This window comes from Micropterus dolomieu, linkage group LG21 (assembly GCF_021292245.1).
Source record: "Micropterus dolomieu isolate WLL.071019.BEF.003 ecotype Adirondacks linkage group LG21, ASM2129224v1, whole genome shotgun sequence".
Classification (NCBI taxonomy): domain Eukaryota; kingdom Metazoa; phylum Chordata; class Actinopteri; order Centrarchiformes; family Centrarchidae; genus Micropterus; species Micropterus dolomieu.
The window spans coordinates 21,181,615-21,204,889 of NC_060170.1; the positions used below are offsets into that span (position 1 = coordinate 21,181,615).

A 23,275-nucleotide genomic window follows, 5' to 3' on the forward strand; every position below is an offset into this window, starting at 1 on the left:
ATACTGGAGAATATTATCAACTCAATAACCCAAGTATCAAACAGGAAACGTTTGGAGACTACAGGTGGAAGATTTTGAACTGCAGATCAGAGGGGACCAACAGAATGGACATTGCTTCTAAAGTACATTTGGAGATGGGTTTGGAGACTAACGTGTGAATGGCTGTGGACGTTATCTGGCATGTAAGACTACTGGACTGGATGTTTTCTGAATAGCATTAACACCTTTTTGACACTGATACTGAAATTACCATTTTGTACGGATCACCTTTTTCATTCATCCAGCTTTTTCTACAGAAGTACCCATGTGGACTTGATTGGATTTGACATTTCACATCTTCACATCACCTGGTCCTTCATATTCAGCACGCACTGAATAGATGGTTTATGATGGGAAGGACCTTGAGGACGTCAGTAAAGTGAATGTGGCTCAGTCTAAACCTAAAAAATATACTCTATATGTCTCCCTTGCATCCCTTTTGCAAATGACACTACAATGGATGCCCGACAACACAAGCAAAACAAAGTGGATTACAAACTGATATACCTACTGCACCCTGCCTGGTTGGCAATCCTGATGAGGTGTTTGAACCATGTGGTCCACTGAGAGCATGGAGCCAGAGAAAGCACACACCCAGAGCAGCTTCTTCAGCAAAGTGGATGTGCCCAGCTATGCTCATTACATTGTCGCCCTGTTTGTTTTTGTCATCGGGACACTGGGCATCACTGGCAACGCGCTGGTTATGTTCGCCTTCTATAGGTGGGTTTGTGTGAGTGGTTTGATTGTTTTCTTCACGTTTTTACTTCACTATCATTTCATCATTGTATGTGTCTGTTCTTTTCAGTCAATTTAGTCTGAGCCTACCAAAGCCAAGTTTCATTCAACTGTGTTAGGCTTTACCATTTTTAATGTGGGTCTCTCTTTTAATTAGAGACCTAAGGAGATGTTATGAGATGAGATGTTAGGATCTCACAGAGTGTGTGTGTATGTTGGGAGGATAATGAAAACTCCACTAAAATACTTTGTGTTTTCAGGTCTGTGTTCTTTTTGTTGGTTTTGATTCTTTGAACTGCATTTAGATTTCTAATTTATTTAGGCAAGAACCTCTCAATCAAAGTTCAGAGGTTTTTCTGTCTTTAACTCACTGCAGAGTGAGGATCAGTATTTGTCCTGTCTTTTACTCTACAGAGGATAATAGGGGTTTCCAAAAAGCCACCTGTTAAATAAGCTTTGCATAATTTTTTTTCCTGGCTGAAAGATCATCATAGCTGTATGGCACTGAAGTCGAATGTGGTGTTCATCACTGGAGCAAAACTGACCTGTATCCTTGAAAGAAAGTACTACATAGTAAGAAATTTCCCAGCCCTTTTGGTGCAAATTTGAGTCTGCATGGCAGGTGCATTGTCATGAGTGATACGTGATCACAGCAGAGGCCTTAACATGGGTACTGTTACTTGTTCCTCAAATTACAGTATTTGCATGCGGTGTAAAAAGTGCCTTTACATTGTTATAACTTTGTGTTTATTTTTTAAATATTGTGAATTTTTTTTAACCAATTTAGTACTCTGTGGTTTGGGCTCTTCAGGACAGGACTCAGATTGATGCTGCATAAAAATATTGTGCACTTCACTGTAAATCAAATGTACCATGCAGATTAATCGCTGAATTCACACAGTGCATTTAGAGTGGGAGGCAACAGGTGACGTCCCAAAAAAAAAAAGTCTTTTTTAATATTGCACTTTGTTCTGCAAGACTCTTAAACTGTAACTTTCTTTGAGAAGTCAAGGAGGTATGCACGGTTGTGTAATGTGGACTACCGCTGACCTCTTATTGTGCTAGTGACATTAATTGTTTCACAGAAACTGGGTCAGAGACAGAAAGTGCATGTGTCTGTGTGTGTGCTCTGGGGATTGTCATGAGCTTTTATGTTCCAGCTTTCCATCACTGTAGGAAGATTAGATGGGTTCTCCATAATTGGTGTTTACTGAATCAGAAATGCACATGATGTTATGGGTTCCAAGAACATTCATGCACGCTCAAAAACATACACATACACATAGACCAAGAGCAAGAAGTTGAGAGGTCGAGAGATAATTCTCTTTCAAGTGAAATGTCACCAGATATGATGATTTTCTAGGAATTAAATGAACATTGTATTAATATGCACACGCATGCACAGGCGCATGGTCGCACACATACATTAAGTAGATATCCCAGCAGCGGTACAGACAAGAGAACAACAGAAAAACACATACAAAGGTGATGTCCACAAGCATAAGAAACCTGATTGTTTGTTGTTCAACCAAGGAGCAGCCACTTTTAATTCAAGAGACACTCAAACAGAGTCAATCAATAAAGAGCTGTGGGGCAGACAGCAGGTCAATAAGCTGCTTAATCAATCTGCTTTGAATGCAGGTTCACACAGAGTTGACCATTTCAGCAAACAGCTGATATCAGATTAATGCTGACAATTAAAGGTGCCGTGTATATTGAGTAATGCATTCAAAGAGGCAAGTGACAGAGATACAAGTGTAACTAAACTCACATGTCCTTATATGAGATCATGATCATATTTGATTTTATAAAACGTTAGTTAATTGTGCTGAACATACAGTATCAGTGCAGCTTGCATGTCACACATGACAATGATCTATCATGAGTCCTGAATTTGAAAAAAAAACACACACAAAAAGCATGAATCACAGACATTTGGCACAAAACACCACCAAGGGAGAAGCTTACTGATGGCTGAGAAATTCCTCTTTAACACCATAATCAAAATCTCTATAAGAATAAAAGAACATGCTTAACATTAACATGTATATATTTTCCTCACTATGTAATTATTTATTGACTGTACACCTATAGTCATACAGATGGCTCAGAATGATCATTACACCAGCATACACTATGTTATTCAAAAGATTCCTCATACACCTCTCATTTGTTAAAACAAAAATTTATTTATATTACAACTTAACTTTCTATAAAAATGCAAACTACACAAAAGCTTGGATGTTGACCCATTAAAGCAAGAGAAGGGCAAAGAAATGTGTATATTGTTCACACTGACGGTAAAACTTCCCCTTCTCTCCCTGTGTGTGCACGCCTCTAGCAACAAGAAGCTTCGTAACCTGCCTAACTACTTCATCATGAACCAGGCGGTCAGTGACTTCCTCATGGCTTTCACACAGTCCCCCATCTTCTTCATCAACTGTCTCTACAAGGAATGGGTGTTTGGAGAGATGGGTAATTCTCTTCTTTGTTGATACAATACATTGATACATCCTATATCTATAAAAAAAAAAGCTTTTAGAAAAACACTTTAGATAAAATAGTATTATGTTGTTGAGTCATTGACATGTTTGTATGTGTTCCTTCCCTGTAGGCTGCAAGATGTATGCGTTCTGTGGCGCCTTGTTTGGCATCACCTCCATGATAAACCTACTGGCCATCTCTATCGACCGCTACATCGTGATCACCAAGCCTCTGCAGGCCATTCACTTGAGCTCCAAAAGAAGAACCACCGTGGCCATCCTCATGGTCTGGCTTTACTCTTTGGCCTGGAGTCTGGCTCCTCTAGTTGGCTGGAGTGAGTTTCCTCTACGTGGATGTTTTTTTCTTATGATTGTCCACTTGACACAGGACAGAAGCACATTAATACGGTACATGCAACGTGACGTGAGTCAAACAGAAACAGGCAAATGATTTGTCATTGATTTTGGTTCCCGGCTGCAGAAAAACTGTTTGATTGTAGTGATTACAGCAGCAGTCAGTAACAATTGAACATAAAATGCAAAACCTTTCACACCTCTCTCTGCTGCTATCACTTTCAGCTATTGTGTTTGCAAAACTTCTAATGCCCTTTAATGCTGAAGACATTGAGCTTGACTGAGTGAGAACATGCGCAAGGAAGGGGGATGTGCAGTGTGTGCATGAACAGTGATTGACTCTGCATTAGAGACTCCTCCTGGCTCTGATTGGCTGTTTGGCCCGGGCGCGATGGATTCTTGCAAATGACATAGGAGCAGTAGGAGGAGCCAGAGGAAAATATTTATTCAAAGAATTCCTACTTGCTGCTTTAATGTAATTTCCATTCATCCACCTGAAGTTACACAGTTCACCTGTTATCTTTTGTCAAGCAACATGCAGAACCATTGATGTGTTACCTGATATCTTACTTCCTGTTTTTCTATTCTTTTGCCCATTTAGGCTCCTATATCCCAGAGGGCCTGATGACATCTTGTACATGGGATTATGTCACATACACATTGGCCAATAGGAGCTACACGATGATGCTGTGCTGCTTCGTCTTCTTCATTCCACTAGGAATCATCTTTTACTGCTATCTCTTTATGTTTCTTGCGATAAGAAAGACCAGCAGGTACTGTAACTCTTATATCAGGAAGTATTTTGTGCTACTGTAAATGGAGATATATTCAATTTATTTGAGTTTAGATAACACTCCAAGAATTCAAAAATGCTGCTGTTAAAACTTAGCTTTCTTCTTTTTTTGCTGTGATTCTCAGCACTCCACTGCAGTATGTTGTGCAACTTTAGGTACATTTGTATTTTAGGTGGAACAAACTGTGCTATACATCCCAGATTACCTGCTTCAGACAAAAGTGGTTGTTCTTATAAAGGAATATGTGTACAATTCATGCACACACACACACACACACACGCACACACATACACACACACACACACACACACGCACACAAATATGTCCTTACAAACCCCCAACTACCATCACCAGGCTTTACTGGGCAAAGATTGGTTTATTTAGAAAAGGAAAGCAGTAACTAAACTGTCCAGAATCGCACAAATAACTTAACATGTCTTTCGATGTCTTGCTCTCTCTTCAATTGCTCCCTTTGTCCTGCTCCATCTGCAGGGAAGTGGAACGTCTCGGGACTCAGGTGCGGAAATCCACCCTGATCCAGCAGAAGTCCATCAGGAGCGAGTGGAAGTTGGCAAAGATTGCCTTTGTCGTCATTGTGGTTTATGTCCTCTCCTGGTCACCATACGCCTGTGTCACAATGATTTCCTGGGCCGGGTAAAACTTTTTCATAATTTCATTGATGAAATGTTTTATTCTGTAATGGTTTTAGTGTGCTTGTACATTTTTAGATAATAGTGTTTATCTTATACATGTTTTTTTCTTTAATAGCACCCCTGCTATGTTTTAATCCAACCAGTTACTTTTTAATACATAAAATGACCTATTATTGTTGAAGTAATGGTATAGACAATGTAACCAGAGTGTGCTCAGTACATGTACAGGGTAAAATGTTAGACATGTAGTGAGAAATTGATTGATGATGAAAAAAAATACTTACAATTCTCTTAAAAAACAAGTAATTTACACCATTTCGACACACAGCACACACACAGTGGTCCCACCAGACGTGATGGTCATGTGTAACTGTGGGGTCACACAATTTGCATGTTGTGCCTCTCACTCCACTTGAGTACAGACTCTCTGTACCTGCTGCAGCATTATTGTTCGGACACCACAACATCTACCTGCTGAAAGAGGTACCATATATATTCTTTATTCTTCAAGTTAACATGCTAAACATGTTGCTCAGAAAATCTGACATGAAAAGACACCTCCGTAGAGCTGTTGTGGAAGTACTACGGCAGCACATGGAGTTTGGTTTACAACCTCCTAAAATTTAGCTTAAACTGAAGGAAACGTTTCTGCTCTACGCAGTATCAAGGGACATTTTCCAAAGTTTTTCTTTTAATGTGAATTACATTTAAAGAAATGTGCACAAAGGAGAGTAGGATGGCATTTATGTTTTTTTTTTAATAAACACAATGTTTTAAAAAAAGATAGATGCTAGTTGATATGGACTTTCTTAGTGCAAAAATGAATTGTCAATAGGCAGCAAACCGTAACAAAGATAGAGCTGACGGATTTTCATATTTCACTGCAAACAGTTAAGTTTCCAAAACAGTTTTTTTCTTTTCCATCTTTCCATTAAAGGTCCTTAAAAAGACCTTACATAATGAACCGTTAATAATAAAATAACTGCAGGTCCCCCCTTCCATGGAAGTCGCCATGTTGCAGTGTCATGTTTCTACAGTAGCTGAAAATAGACAAACAGCGCTACAGCGTTTTGTCACTACGTTCTGCTTGTTCTTCTTCTGGGAGAATTCAGGCGGTGTAGACACTCAGCACTATGTTGAATATGTACTTTCAAAGAAAAAGAAGAAGTAATAATATACTGCAGGGGTCTGCAAAGTGCTGACCACTTTTTTAAACCATTAGATCATATGTGTCAAACTCAAGTTTATGCTGCCAAAAACTACATCTCCCACAATGCAAGTCAATTTTGTGACCCGAGAAGTGACGGCATCCCGCCACTAGATTGTGATGTTTCCACACCCACTACGGTATACAAACAATCCCTAAATGTCCAAGACCAGAAAAACTGGTCTTGGAAAAACTGCAGAAGGAAGGCGTGTCATGAATGGTGGGAAAGTTAATAAATGTTTGTGCTTCAAGGAGAAAACCTGGTAGGCTAGGCCTATGTCTTTTGTCTTATGAGGCAGTATCAGTGATGAAGGATCAACGTTAGTTGCTCATGCAGATAACACCACTTTCAGCGTCGGCCGATGGCCGTGCCGTTCACACTACACAACTTGAAGTCATTGTGTCGTTCACACTACATAACTGATCGGTGACACTACATGAGCTGTGCATGGATGTGGATGTCGAGTTTGGCCGACTCCTCCAGATATTAGGCATGCTAGATATCTGGCAGACGTTGGCGATGTGGCAGAAATGTGTCAAGGAGCCGTTTTGATGCGTCTTGTATAGTTCACACATAACGACTGGCGACCACCGATCAACTGCTGATTTACTCCCGATCACAGCCTAACAGTCGCCAAGCTCTCCGAGCGGCAAATCGGGCTAAAAATTGTGTAGTGTGAACTAGGCTTAGGCTACAGTAGCCTATAGGTCTGCATTTTTCCAGATAATCATACTATGTGTCATTAGTTGGATGTATCTCTGCAAGGCTATGTGCAGCTGGACTATTTATCAAATGCCACATCTGTCCCTCATGTTATTAGCAGCTCACAATTATTTGCTTTACCATGGTTCTGGACCTCTGGACTTTGAAAAAGTGAAAAGTTACTGGAAAAGATTATGTTTGATGATATTTGTCTTTGTTATTGTTGTGTACCAACAGTGTGGATTTGTGCATTTTTTATTAAATAAATTTGCACTACTCCAAATTCCTCTTCTCTCCCTGGGAGAAAGAGAGGGGGTTGAGATATCAACTTTCAACAGACGGCTGAAGAGACCCCAAAGGAGGGGGGTTGAAATTTTCTCTCCCTAAGTGCTGTCTCTGAGCAGCCTGATCGTAAAACTGGCTACCTTTTGATGCCGCAGCCAGATAACGCGGTGCTTGACTGTTAAACTGACAATGGAACATTGACCAGCGATTAGTGTTTTCCTGAACAGCCTATCAAAACTCGTCATAAGAGTGTATGGTCTAACTACTGACAATTGTTCTTCCTGTTATCAAATTCTTAAACTTAGAACGGTACAACTGTTTGACAATTGAGGTTTGATTGTGGGAAGATATTTGATTATAATACGCGCAAATAGATTTTCTTTTCCTTTTATATAGACATATTAAAAGTTTAGAAAGACAGTCCCTTGGGAAACTGGAAACAGCCCGCCCGCCGGGAAACGAAGGACTGGAACCACGCCCCAACAGACAAAACAGCGACACACCCTGTCGTTCTCTCTCTTGCACTCTTGACACTTCCCTCTTATATGTTCCTGATTCTTCAACGGCGCTTCGGCACACGCCCATTGTGCCCCTCTCCCGGCAACGCCCTAAGACTTCGGCCCGGCGCAACAAATGGCCTTTGTTCGCTTCAAGCTACACACGCGAAGCGCCGCGACATCAGCTTTCCCTCGTTTCCAGCAATTTACTTGCTTTTTATTTTATTTTATTTTGTTTGTTAAAAGTTAGTAGACCATTAAGTTACACTAGTCTAGGTCAAGAACGTCCAAGTTCCCTTTTTAAGCTTTATTCGTCACTTCACCGCGGTCAGACCAAGTCACGTGGTCTCGCAAGCGGCAACAATGGACACCTGAAAAACAGCCTAATTGCCAGACGGAGGACAGCCAACCCTTGAGGGTTTTTCTTCATTCCAGACACGGAGAACCCCGGAGAATTCCCTAGCAAAAAGCCAGGAATCGGGCAGCTAGCGTGGGACCCTTGCAACCAGCCAAGCAGGCCGCCGACCCACCGTAAGACAAAACAAAGCATTCTGTGAACAGTGATGTCCAATAGTTGGTTAGTCCAGCATATGTAATCCTTGAAACTCCTAGACAAATTTAACCGAGGTATCCAATTGCATTCATTAGTTGCCGTACGAGTCAAATTCTCCCACAATCGAAACACAAATTCTCATTGTTTAGCCATGGTTTATTTCTTTGGTGTATTTAACCACATTTATATCACTTTAGTTAGTTAATAAACTCCACTGTAATTAAGGAATTGTGTGTATTGCCTATCTCTAAGTCCCTGACAAGAGAATTTACCCCTTCCATATGAGATTGACTGACTGATTTATCTAATATAATTGAGCAATTATTAACTAACTGATCACTAGTAAATAATTGTATAATTATTAAAAACTACCCAGAGGTCCGGAGACTCTGGGTTAATAACAACTCTGGTGGTGCCCTGCGAAACGAGAGCTTTTATGAATGAATAATTTCTGAATATTAAAATTCATAATTTGGTTTTAATTCTCATAAATTTATTACATCAATGTAGACATGCAACATTATTTACTTGAAATGTTTGATCTTTGATTGATAAATCTGATATATTCATTTAGTTACAGAGACATTTTCTTACTAAGGCTATAGTTTTACATCTGATAAATGTCCTTAACTTGAATACATAATCAAATAAAGAGACAGTTATTTAACAATATGTTAAGGAGTAGTTACGTTTATACAGTCTTACAGTTGCAACTGGCCCTTTGAGGGTAACCGTAATGCTTATGTGGCCCTTGGTGAAAATGAGTTTGACACCCCTGCATTAGATGGTAGGTGAGAATATAAGACACAATATTTGAAGCCAGTGACAGGGTGTTTGGTTAGCTCTGTTGGTAAAGCACTGGACTCTCACCTTGAAGGTTGAGTGTTTCATCCAACCTCGGGACAATTTTTTTTTTTTCTCTTCAACAAATGGATTCTGCAGTGTTTTTCAGGCTCACATTATGGCATGTGCTGCAGTGTTTGTGTTTTAGCGTTTGATCCGCTTCCATCAACGCTTTTTCGTTTCCCCAGTATCTCCTCGCAGAGGACATTTAGGGAAATCACATTTTCTGACAGCTATTTCAAAGGTGTGCCAAGCAGGCAACCAACTCTTTTTGATGTCGTTCATCATTTTTCAAAGTAAAAGCTCTCAATTCAACTCCAAGTAAAGCACTACAGCAAACAAGCTTCTTGCGCTTTTATTTTGCAGGCAAAACAACAAAGAGGAAATGATTATGTGAGTAACTGTTGCTGTCATGACTGAGATCTATTTCAGCATGCTATCATAGTATTTATATTTTTGCCGCTATCAATGCACCATAATCTGGCTGCACGCACGAAATTATTGCTGGCAGGCAGTTTTGGCGAGGATCCATAATCACAGAGAGAATAAACATGTTTTCCTTGTCAGTGTTTGTTTAAACTTTATCTATTATGTGGTTTATAATGGACTGTGGTGCAGAAACGGTGATAATGTTTCACACTCTTGGCTTACATTTTCCATGTTTTCTGTCAGTGTCCAAGACGCAATAACATATGGTTATACTAAATAATTAAGTAAATATAATTTCCTAATACATCTACCTAAAGAAACCTAATTTCTTGACTGGCTACTCTTTGCTGTCTCAAAAGAGACATCTTTTGTGCTGTGTCAGCCAACGTAGCTGTCCTACGCTCTTTGAAAGGGTAGGGGCAGGGGCGTTGCTAGACATAAAGGCACAGGGCCCCATTTCCCTCATTTAAATTTTTGATTTATTTTTGATTGAAGTGTATGAAATGTGTTAGTATGTGCCTTACCAGCTTCCCTTGCTTAGTCCATTAATATTGGTCAGCACACATACCTATGTTATGTATGCTATGTTCTGTATCTGTGAGCCATGTAAACAATTTGCCACTGCTGCACAGTCACACCTGACTCCCTGACGGCTCTCACTACTACCTTAAAAACGTCTCGGGTTACGTATGTAACCCTTGTTCCCCGAGAAGGGGAACGAGACACTGCGTTGGTGACAACACTATGGGAACGCCTCTGGGCGTGGCAGGGCTGAAATCATGAATGAAACTACTCCAATCCTATTGCCATTGCTAGACACAACGACACATTAGCTCTTTGCTATGAAGCAAGGCACTCCAAGCGGGGCGAGGTGTGGCGGACCGACGCAGTGTCTCATTACCCTTCTTGGGGAACAAGGGTTACATACGTAACCCGAGACGTTCCCCTTCGAGGGAACACGAACTGCGTCGGTGACGACACTATGGGAACGAGAATACCCACTATTCCACGCCGAAGCCTCCGACTGCCCCCCCAGCATGCAGCAACCTGTAGGCACGACTAGGAGGAGAGTGCACGGGTGCCGGGTGCAGAAGGAAGGTCCAGATTGAAAAACCGGATGAAAGTGTGAGGAATGGCCCAGCCAGCTGCCTTACACAAATCCTGGAGCGAAGCCCTACGAGGAGGGCCCTAGAGGCCGCCATGCCTCGAGTAGAGTGCGCCCTTATGGCCATAGGTGAAGGTAACCTGCGCACCTGATAGGCCAGGGAAATAGTCTGAACAATCCAGTTGCTGATCGTGTGTTTAGAAGCGGGGAGCCCAGCCTTGGGGGACCCGAAACGCACCAGCAACTGGTCTGCTTTCCTCCACCGGGAGGACCTCAGAGTGTAAATACTCGGTGCCCTGACCGGGCAGAGCAGATGAAGTCTCCCATCCTCCGCCGTCACATGAGGTGGGGGATGAAACGCCTGCAGCACCGTAGACCCTGCCAACCTGGACAGAACCTGGGCGCCCCATGACCGAAGCCGCCGCGCTGCCTCAGCGACCGCCGGGCGTCGAGCCACGGGGAGAGCGCATCCGGCCGTCTTCGGAAAAGAGAGCCGCACTGGACCTCAGCACCCTCAGGGGCAGGGCCTCGCAATGGCCGCAAGCAGCCCCCTCGAGAGCTGCCTGGGCATGCGGCATCCCCAGACAGAAAACACACAGGGCATGAGTGTCCCCAGCCGTGATGTAGCGTGGGCATAGATAGACACACTGCCTGAACTGCTCACCAGCCATCTCTTCTGCTTCTCCTTCCAGGTAATTTCGTCTTGTGGTAGCTTTCTTCTGAGTAGTCTCAAACATGCCAGAGTGCCTGCTTAATAGAAAAAAGCTAATGTGTCCGGTGTGCCGGCGTGCTTATATACGCCTCCAGTTACGCCGTCACACACTACCGTTCTAGCAACGCCAATAGGATTGGAGTAGTTTCATTCATGATTTCAGCCCTGCCACGCCCAGAGGCGTTCCCATAGTGTTGTCACCGACGCAGTTTGAGTTCCCTCGAAGGGGAACAGTCTCTCTCTGTTATGAGCCTGAAAGGAAACCTCTTCTAGAAAAATCCTCAGAAAGTTTGTTAAGACTGCTTCTGGCTGTACATCTCTGGCTGTGCTCGTACTGGATTTGGAACAACTGTGCTCGTATTATGAGCCAGCATCTACTCTACTGACTAATTTAAGCATAGCCCCTTTAAATAATAGATATCTACTTGCTAGATATTAATGTTATTAATAACATTTTAATAACATTTTGAAAGCTAAAATACTATTTCGATATTGATAATTATCATGATAAATGTCAAATCATTACTTCTATCGAGTTTAAATGCTGATTTTTGCTCCTTAGTGAAAGCTGAAGAAACCATATAGTTAATTGTGGTTTAAACTATTCTTTATGGTCAGAACATGAAAATCACTTACCAAACAGTGGATAACTTCACAAATCTGATGTAGAACATTCAAAACAATTATGATAAAATCTTTTTTCAACAAATATGCATGAGTAAAATTAAGTTAAATCTTTTTTCAGTCCCCTTTTCCTCAATAAAATAAATATCTTTATAGAAAAATTAAGTGCTAATTCGTTCATGATTCAAATTAATAAGATATTAAGAATAAGAATAAGAATATTTATTGAACATTTGTTATATTGTTATTGAGGAAAATTATACTGTGATAATTATTGTTAGGCTATTCTTTTATTGTCCAGCCCTAATTTATATTATGACTTGACTGAATAAGTGATGTTTATTATTTACTCAGAGATGTGCATCCATATTGCCCAGTCTGCCCCACTAATCAACATTTCAATTTGAATCCACTGCTTTCCATAATGCATTAGTTTTTTTTTTTTTGCAGAGTTGTAACTAAACCTTCACTGAGAAGACAGACAATCACTGTCTCGTTTTAAAATTATGTGTGCCTATGAGGAGTCCCATCATATCTGTGTGCTGTCTGGACTGCTAGATACCACTAAATCTTACACACTGAACCTTTAAAAGATATCTAGAGATATTTGTTTCATTGTAGCATCATCTGCCTTGTATTTCATTATAAGAGGGGAAATCTAATCATATTTCTATGTGCCTGCTTCTTTAAAAAGCATGCATGAAAATTCCAGGTGACTGCCATGCTACACTCTGACTTAAGAATATGGATTGTGTGCTGGCAATTTGGATGAAAAATTTTCCAAAATGACATTGTATGTGTCGTTATATAATGTTGTGTCAGCTAGGCGCCAAGTTCCCTGGATGAGTGACATACAACAGATGGTAAAGTTGCTCATATGCCCTCTGCTTATCCAAACTATCACAGTATTCACTAAATCGCATGTCTCTTCTGGGACATACGGTAGATTGGGATGTAGTTATGTAACTTTGAAATAACATCTTTTCCCTGCTCATTCACAGGGGAAAGGTGGCCTTACATGCAGACAAACACACACACACACACACACACACTCAGATGGACTTAGCCACCCATCTGTGGCTGCTGGCACATTTTGGTTAATCCTTGACCCAATTTGCCGCTTCATCATTATGTTACCAAATATAGAAATAGATAGTTATAGGTGAACTTTGAGTTGGAGTGGTCATGCTGTGTTGTCACTAAAAACAAAAGACCACAAGATGAACATGAGGAAAATTTTGATCCTGTTGTTCTGTCTTATGCAGCCATGCCAACATCCTGTCACCATACTCAAAGGCTGTCCCTGCAATCATAGCAAAAGCCTCCGCCATCTACAATCCTTTCATCTATGCTATCATACACAACAAATACAGGTAAATGAAGAATCAATGTTGTATTTTTGTATCTGTCGTCTTGTATTATATCTTGTATTGGAAGTGATAGTTCATCATATCCAACTTTAAAAGTAAAAATCATTTCGAATAAACTTTGCAGTCTAAAAAATTTAATAAACTGAGCCTGAGCTGAGGGCTTTAATTTTGTTCTGTACTTCATTAGGATGACTCTGGCAGAGAAGTTTCCCTTCCTGTCGTTTCTGGCTCCCACTCCTCGAAAGGAATGCATCTCCTCCTCCATCAGTGAGTCCTCTTTCAGGGACTCCATCATTAGCAGACAATCAACAGCATCAAGGACTCACTTTATTACAGCTTCCTCCAACTCCACTGGCATGGTAATGTTTTTTTTTTTATCCTGTATTTGTTGTTCTACAAGATGGCTACCACTGATCTAAAGGAATCACGTCCCTTTTTTAGTGCTTTTGGGAGTCTCGTAATAACAAAATAATAATAAACAAAACAACAACAAAGCATTCTTGCTCTTTCTCAATTAACTACTTTCCATAAATTAATATATACCTGATGTTTGTGCTAATACTGTATAACATTCATTGAAAGTGAAGAACATTACATTAAAGTACATTTCTTAGAAGTTATCATTTGTACTGATCATTTTTGCCACAATTGAAACCTTGATGAATGGGAAATCTATTTACATTTGTTTTTTTTATGCCATGTCCAGCACCATTGTAAGACATACAGCAAATGTGAACCTTCCCAAACTAAAAGACCACCATCCTATGCATCTGCGACTGTTCAAAGCTCACCATTCTGACAATTCTGTGATTTAGATTCTTGACACCTTTTGAGTTTTACCCTCAGAGGAACGTGTTCATGTTCACATTTTTTGTTGAAACAATCAATGGAAGTAAAATGACATGGTGATCTTAGGTGAGTTCCTCTTGAATTATTTACGTGTAGTTTAGTTCAGTTCAGCTCACATTAGTTCTGTTGTGTCTTGCAGTTATTGAGGGATGTAGAGATGGAGACTTTGGGAAGAAACTCAGGTGATTCCTTCAGGAGCATGTCATCGTACAGAGGCAGAGCGAGGTCCTATAGGATGGAAATAGAGCGGAAGACCACCAAGACCGACGCAGCAGTCAAGGTGAGAAAACAAAACATAAAAAGGTGTGAAATGAGCTCAAATGTATTTTGTATGGTTAAAGGTTCAGTGTATAATATTTCTGAGATCTATTGACAGAAATGCAATATAAGATCCATAACTATGTTTTCAGTGGTTAAATAATGAACGGTTATGTTTTTATTACCTTACAATGAGAAATTTATATCTACATAACCGCGGGCACCCCCTTCTATGGAGGTCACAGTATTCTGTCATCATGCGTCTACCATAGCCGACATTGGACAAACAGCGCTACAGAGCGCGTTTCGTCATCACGGCGTTCTTCTTCTGCTTGTGTTATTCCGGCAGTGTAGGCACCCGTCACTACACTGAATAAGTACAAAGAAGAAGAAGAGGAAATAATAACAACAATAATATGCAGTCTCTGATTAGTCTTCTGGTTTATTACAAGTAAGAAGAGAAGTGACATTTGGACAAATGAACGAGCATACACGTGTTATTTAGCACAAGAACCGACAGCCTGTGGATCTTTATACCATGAAGCCAGACGGAGTCGGGACAGATACAGACAGCTGACACAGAAATCATGGATGTAGATTTTCCCAGATGGAAGGCTTTGATGTGGGACAGATGTTTTCAAAGCGGTGCTGAAGTTGTCTGTTTTCTGCTGGACAGGTAATTAACTTAAGTTTGTCAGACTTTAGCAATGCAAATGAAAGCTGTTGTTTGATAGCTTTAGGTTGAAGCTGGCCATAACCACCGAGAGACGTGAGGTGTTTCCCCTGTCAGTGGTGTAAAATATGTAGCTGGATTAATTTTATATCGCCTACTTATTCTCCAGCCTGTGATTTGGCTTTGCCGGTTACATTAGCGAGACAATCAGCTGATCAGTAACGTTAATTGGCAATAAAACCGCAAGGTTAGCTTAGAGCATGGAAGCATCAGCCAGCTAAACCTTTACTGCCCTGGAAGAAAAATTATGTAAGGTTAGTTGGATTGGTTTATTCTCCAGCCCTGGCTTTGGCTTGTGGTGTAAAACATGTAGTTGGATTAATTTCATGTCCTCTCTCCAGCGCTCTGTTTTGGCTTTGTTGGTTATGTTCTTGAGACAATCAGCAGATCACTAATTGGCAATAAAAGGGTAGCGTACAGCTGGAAGCTCAGTTCAGTCAGCTAAACTTTTACTGCCCTGGTAGAAAAAAATATGTTGTTAGATTAATTTCATGTAGTTACTCTCTCTCCAGTGCTCTGTTTTGGTGAGACAATCAGCTGATCACTAATTGGCAATAAAAGGCAGCATGCAGCATTGAAGCTCAGATCAGCCAGCTAAACTTTTACTGCGCTGGTAGAAAAAATATGTTTTATGTTGTATGTATATTTCATGTAGTTCTTCTCCAGCGCTCTGTTATGGCTTTGTTACATGGACAGAAATGTGCCCTTACCTTCCTGAGTCAAACAGCTGATGAATATAATTGGCAATAAAACTGTAACTGCAGGGAAGCTCAGATCAGCAGCTAAACTTCACATTTCACTGCCCTGCAATTCGCAACCTTCACCACTAGATGTCACTAAAACTTACACACTTAACCTTTAACTGTTACTTTTTCCCCATGTGGGCTTGGAGGTGTTTTGATCATGCTAATTTTATTTGCCTGCATGCACTCATGCACTCATGTTTTGACAATTACTTTGTCCTTGTATTCTTTTTTGTAATTATTTTTTTACTTTGCCAGCATCCATCTACCATGAGTGAATCATTGAGTACCTGTGAACATGAACTGGTTTCCACCTCTCTCAACATCGCCACTCTCCCCCTACTAGTTCTTACCAGGAGGCGAAGCCAGAGTTTGACCAATGAGATTTTTGATGCAGGGGAGGAGAAAGGCAGCATCAGTGATAGGCTGAGCAGCCACAAGAGTGCCTCTTTCCATTCCCTGAATCTGGGAAAAATCCCATCCGCTGATCCCGGGTCGCCTCAGGGTGTTCCACGCATAATCGTCATCAGTCCCACGTCTGAAAGCAGTCTCATGAACCATGACAGTGTCTGCTTAGAAGAGAGTGAAGAAGAAAGCGAAAACTATTTTGTGAGCCTAAACTTCTCCTCAGAAGTCTTTGAGGCAGTGGAGCTACTCTCTTGACCAGCTGGACAATAACAACCCCTATACTCTGCAGAAGCTAAATTATTTATTATGATTTTGGACCACAGACCACACCATACTCTCCTCTCCAAGCCAAGACTTGTTTTGGATGTAGACGCATCCACTGAAATTAATCATTTACAAGCTGTTTCTGAGCCTGATGACTCATACTGTATTGTAAATCAAAGTTATGCCACTCTGCTGCTTAGATAACTGCAGTGCAGAAGAAATGTTGGTATGGCAAATGAAACAATATGACCTGGTTCTGGTATGCAGTGTTTGTCAGACTTTAGCAGGGACAGGGTTGCCCTGAGGGGTAGCAGGGGTTACAGGATATTTTTGTTAGATCCCTCAAAAATGACAAGTGTAACAACATATTTTCATGAGCTTGACAGCCTGGATTCTTAGTTTAGCTATTCCAGCTAAAGTCCATGAAACTGTGATGTAACGTTGAGCTGAAATTTTAGTTAATTTAGGCCCACATTATGGATTCTCCGCTGGAGACTGAAACCAGGACATCTGCCTACTGCCAAAGTGTTGTTGCCAGTGGTATGAGTGAGCTTCAAAGTCCAATTACAGGAAGGAAGCACCAGTAAAGTAGATTTACATACACATATGACCAAAGATGTTCACTGAAGACTGTGTTCATTTTTTATTATTATTATTATTATTTGATGGTACAGACAACAAAGTTGCTCCAGTCAATACTCCTCTTGTACCTAAATGGCTAAATGTGTATTCCTAAATATTGTAATCCCCCCACTAAGACTAATTTGCAGCATACTGTAGCAGTTACTGCAAGTACAAAATTAGGGCCAATGTGGCATCCTGACTTGATTCACAAACATGATTAATCTTTGGTATATTTGTGTTTATCGTCTGCGTTTAAACATTTCATACTCGTGCACCTGTTTGTTTTATAACTTCAAACATCATGGGGCAACAATGGTGTTGAAATGTTGAAGTAGCACTATTTCATGTTAGTTGATGTGCTTATTAACTGTTCTGAATCCACCTTATTAAAATCTTAATTTCTTCAATATCTCCACATGCATGGCAACTACAAAATGTTTAAAGAAAAATATTTTGGCTATGGCAAATAAACTTTGGCTAATGTATGGCTAGTCCACATCAATTCAGTGTGAGTCTGAGTGTCCCACAACTGACAATAAACATATGTACTATATATAATTTTAGACCTGCACCACAAGTCATTAGAGGAAATCATATATGCTGATGAAAGTGAATGTTTGATTTTGATGTATCTCTGCTTTGTGTCTTCATTTTTTTGTTGAATCGAGGTCCAATATTTTAAATGATTGATAGTATTAAGGAAGGAAAGCATATTTAATTCTAGGGCAGCACAATAAACTAAAATCGTATTGAAATTGCAGTATGACCTAGTGCAATTTTCAAATTGCAGGAGGTACAGTATTTGTGAAAGGCAAAATGTGTGTCAAAATACCATTTTAAATAAAATATTGTCTGCAGAGATGTCCTGACCTACACATCATATTCTACAGCTTAAGAAAACATCTTTGTTTGGTTCAGATCCTTGCAAATCATCCCACAATAATTTAAAATGTGTTTTTCAATAACATTCAGCAAATCATATTGCAATCGCAACACGAGTCAACATAAAGTGGTGGCCTGGTATGGTCCACATCTTGGCTACATGGCAGGATACGAGGGATGTTGCAGCGGTTAACTTTACTCCGGTGAACACTGCACTTTGATAGAAAGCATCAGTAGACCTATGTTTATTGGGTTAATTTGGCAGTAATGCTCTGTCCGGTGGCAATTCGCCAATAAAAAGAAGAAAGAAGCGGTCAAATGTTGCTATCATCTCCGATAAGTGCACAACAGCCATGTTTGACTTGAGACGACACTACCTGGTCGAAATTCACGCACTATGCAAGTAAGTACGCACAGTCAGTGTAACCTACTACATGGAAGTAAGAAGTATCCAAATTGAGGCACAGCAAGATGAATAGGCCAATCACAACTACTCTACGCTCAAACTGGGCCAACGTAACAAAGCTGCTACTGCCATCTACTGGTGAAAATGGATCTCTCTCTAGATCTATAGGTGAAAGCTGGTGGGTTTAATAACCAAAAGAATGATGGTGGTGGGAGGGTCAAGGTAATAACACAAACTAATAGAAAAGTTATTCTGGGCATAATAACCACTAAAATATCCAGCGTGCCTCATCTGTCACTTTCTTTCACATTAGCCAGACAGCTAATGCCAAAAAGGGACCTCCTTTCAGCACTCACTATTTAAGAATGCACTGTTGAGCAAATTCCCATATGTAATAAATAAATTATGCTCAAATAAATCAGTTTTGCCATAATACGGCCCTTTTTCTTTAGGAAGTTACAGACGAATGCGAGCCACACATCACTATTCCAGCCATTACACGATTTGCACGTCAGGTAACATTAAATTGCCCATGTATATTCTGCTTACTTTCTAGTTTGCAAAGATATCCTGTTGTTGTGATGTTAGCTATAATAGATGAGAGATGCGAGTATCACTGTCTGTAACAGCTGTGTTGGCTCAGAGACTGTTTGTCCTCTCTGCACGTTAGCTTTGCAGCAGCAACTGTTGTGACAATTTGCTAACCCACAACTTAGCTAATGTTAGTGACATTATTTGCTGTTGTTGTTTGCTCTATATCATGGTTATTATTATGGTATTAGATTTCTCTAGAATTTCTTACTCCACCTTTAAATATGAATATTTTATTCAGGTGCTCTAGATCTCCAAGTCCTCTGCAGAGTAGTTTGTTTCCCTCTACTTCTATGGGCTGTGTTTCCTTGTTGTGAACTGATTGTGTGATGTTTTTCATGACACACCTATGTTTGTATGATACATTTTTATAGCAAAATGCTGTTTACTGATGTTTCATTTAGTGGGTTTATTTCCTTTGTCTTACTGTGATAATGCCTATGACAATAAAGTTTATAAATTAATTTTGGCCTGCTGAAGGAAGCCACTGTATATCAGTTCACGTGGATAGTGTTTAAAGCTGGGGTTTGTTTTCACCTAAAACATAAAACTGAAAAACTGCTTTGCTGCAAAGGTATTTATCCTACAAAGAACTATAAATTAATTTTCATTGTTTCATCGTTTCAAAAAATGAACTGACTTTATTTAGAATAATAAAGTCCAATTAAAGATAAGTCTGACTGTCTGCCTCTAGCTACACTGACATCACATGATCATGTATGTAATGTGTGTGTTTCCTCAAGCTGCTTCATGAAATCCCTGTCCACTCTCAGCCTCTCAACAGCGCTATAAATTAATCTGACTGTCCGAAGCAGAAGGAACATACTAATCTTTACTGGGAGATGGATAGTCCCTTGTTAGGGCACCCTTTGTGACATTGTAGTGCAGTGGTTCGCACTGATGCTTCACAGCAGCGATAGTCTGGTGAACTGCGCAGTGTGTACCATTCCTCTCACCAGTGAGAGCTGGGATCAGCTCCAGCCCCCCATGACCCTGCATACGGTAGGCAGGAAGGATGGATGGTATAATTAATTCTATTAATAATGGATACATTCCAGTTAAGTGTGTTCCAGGCCTCTGACTGTGTATGTTGGCCACTATTAATGTCATCAATTACACCTGCCATTAAATGCCATGAACATTTCCTGTTGTTATTAGGGAGAAAACACTGGCTCAAAACCACTTAATTAAGATGATTCCAGGTTCAAAACACCATGCCATGTTTACAATGAATGAGCAGCATGAATTGTGGCCTATGGTTATTTCACACATAATGACAGTAGATTGCCACTAGATGGATGTAGTGAATCATGTTTTTGAAGGATGTGAACGCACCCAATGTGGAAGATGGTGCAGCTTCTTTCTGTCTTTCAACAACATTTCCAGCAGTGTCGTCATTTCAGAAAGGAAAAGAAAAGAGTCGCATTAACTCACACTCATGCAGTAAGAAAACACTCCTCATTCAAGATGCACCTGTCGCCACAGACACCCAAACATCTGAATCTGAGACCTGAGAGAAGTTAGAAGATAACACGTTACAGCATCATCATACTGATGCACTATTGGTAAAACTGTTTTTTTTTTAATCAGCTTGAAAATGTTTTCATATACTTTATGTCTCATGAAAAAATCCAAATCCAATTGGAGCTGGTTTTTGTGAGACTTTTAATAAACCAAAAGACGATGGCTTTTCTGTGTATGCCCTCATCAACTTTATGACAGCCAGATGGGTGTATTGTGTGACTGTGTGTGTGTGTGTGTGTGTGTGTGTGTGTGTGTGTGTGTGTCGAGAAAGAGGAAGATTGATTACATCATCATGCAGAGAACGTGCAGTGAAACCAAGGCTGCTCCCAACAGAAACTGTAGATACATAACCAGTTAGCAAGCAGAAGTGGCCTCTGATGTAAGTCATACCTGGAAGGAAACTCTCCTCTGCCTTTATGTGGACTGGTGCAGCCACTTTTATTATGACAAGCTCATCATGCCAGTGCAGAGTGATGCGTGCGAGCAAGCACACGCACCAGTCTGAGGTTTAATACAGTACCAATTGTACCATGCAGTATCTGGAAGTGCTGGCTTCCTTTAAATAATTAATGACTCCATTTCAATCTTGTATAAAAGGGTCTATTTTCTTTCAACCACCTGAACTCTTTCACACTGTAGGCTAGTTGGAATTAAGTCCCTTGAATAAAATACTTTTAGTTAGGCTCAAGGTTTTCTTCCCACATCCTAATAATTGGGTTTACAAACAGAAAGACCTATGCAATTAGGAGTTTTAATTTCATTCCAAGTTGAACACACAGTCCGGCTGTGTGCGTTATGACGTTGCTCCATTACCGAGGGGCCTTCCCCACAAAGAGCTCAATAAGTGGCGGCGGTCTAATAAATGGAAAACTGTCCTGGGACACCGGAGAGTACACTGAGGAAGAAGCGAGACAGCCTATTTATTTCAAGTGGCAATCACTGCCATGCATCATCGCTAGTGTCAGGTGTTTCTTACTGTTGCCTATATATTTGGTGTATTTGTTAAAATTGGTGTTAACACGTTTGATTGAGTGAAATAAAGCATGATAAAGACACTGCATATATCCACATGTGAGAGAAAGAGGCAGAGAGGTGGGGGGAGCAGGGTAGTATTGATGTTTGGTCATGCTTTATTCTAGCAGATGCCTTGATCTCCCCTTGAGACCCTGCTAATACTAAAGCTCTGCCTCTGGCCACTGATATATGGGCCACAATGGCAAGTGTACACACACACACACACACACACACACACACCCTCCCTCCAGCACTTGATTAAACATTCCCTAGGTTGGGGTTTAGTTGAATCGTGGTTCATTTGTCTTTCATCAGTTTTTCAGCATCACTTTCTTCTCATCTTCCCATCATTCTGTGATCTTATCTGCCCTACGTCACCTCCTTGTCTTTATATCCTGTGTTCATTTCTTCCCTCATTTTCTGCACTCAACACAGAACAGCTGCTGTCTACTAGAGAGGAAAGAAGTAAAGCATTGGAAAACCACAGAAGTCTAGTCAGAGCACCAAAAATGTGGCGTGTGTTTTTCGTTGTCTTGTTTATGCTTCTGGGTTTATGGGTGCACATTTGCCAAAAGGGGATAGGAAGCACACCATCCATGCATAATTCGTTATTATATCAGCCTCAGTGTCATGACACTGAGGCTGATATAATAACGAATAACGAATGCAGCCTGAATGAAGCATATCTCTCAGGAAAAGTTATGACAAACTGTCAAGTCAGAAAACCGTAGGCAATAACACACAGAAGTGTATCTGTGATATAATCAGCATCATTAAATTGGATATTACAGGGCATTATGAGCTGTATCAGAGGGAACATTTATTCTGGTCATGCTGCCATGGTTTAAATTTCTTCATGTGCACTGTGAAGTACAAACAAGACTAAAGCTTTGTCCTAATTATACACTATATACCACACTAACACTATAAAATATGCTGTAATTGTCATGTTGTTTTGGCATTTAGTATGCACAAAAAATGTGTACCCCACTGTTTTGTATTACAGACATTTTTCACACGACAGTTGTGGAAAACTACTGCCAATTTCAAATTTGGAAACATAAAAACCAGAAAGCAAAATGCTTCCAAAGATTTAATAATAAATTTTTTTGTTTTCCAAAAAGTTCCTGGAGCTGTCTCACCACTGCCCGCACTCTTTCCAGCTGCTCCATTTATGTCATTTTTTCAGCGTCAACTTCAGCTTCCCAGAGTGAGGAATGCAGTTAGTGTCAGATCAGCTCCACACTCAACTCAGCCTACATGATTCTTGTGTTTTACTTGTAAGACTCACTTTTGTTTCAGTGCCTATGCTCACCTTGTTATGAAAATATGAGATTTTCACTCAGTCAGAGAAATAACAAGTGTACGTCCTGGTCATATAGTTATAACACACGAGCACACTCCTGCTGGTTGTTGACAGCGCTGTCAGCCAAAGAGTCGATCACAGTGGAGGACAGTAGAGGAGGCTGTACCAGCGTCTGAGTCAACAGTCAGCACCGAAGATGACAGTGTCAAAGAAGAAGGACTCACGCTGCCCTCCTTTTTTATTATTAAAAATATATATATATTTGAAAGGGACAGTGTACAGTAAAA

The 23,275-nt window shown here is 40.4% G+C and overlaps 1 protein-coding gene across 1 annotated transcript in view; it reads left to right on the forward strand.

The window, feature by feature from the left end:
* Positions 1-592: 592 nt before the first annotated feature.
* Positions 593-23,275, forward strand: part of LOC123960067 (PDZ and LIM domain protein 5-like) — a 139,406-nt gene continuing 116,723 nt past the window's right edge. Inside the window, exons 1-8 of the mRNA XM_046034571.1 lie at positions 593-759; positions 3,116-3,249; positions 3,389-3,592; positions 4,213-4,384; positions 4,898-5,059; positions 13,282-13,389; positions 13,574-13,745; positions 14,375-14,515. Coding sequence (XP_045890527.1) covers positions 593-759; positions 3,116-3,249; positions 3,389-3,592; positions 4,213-4,384; positions 4,898-5,059; positions 13,282-13,389; positions 13,574-13,745; positions 14,375-14,515 — 1,260 coding nt within the window. The remainder of the gene's footprint in view (positions 760-3,115; positions 3,250-3,388; positions 3,593-4,212; positions 4,385-4,897; positions 5,060-13,281; positions 13,390-13,573; positions 13,746-14,374; positions 14,516-23,275) is intronic.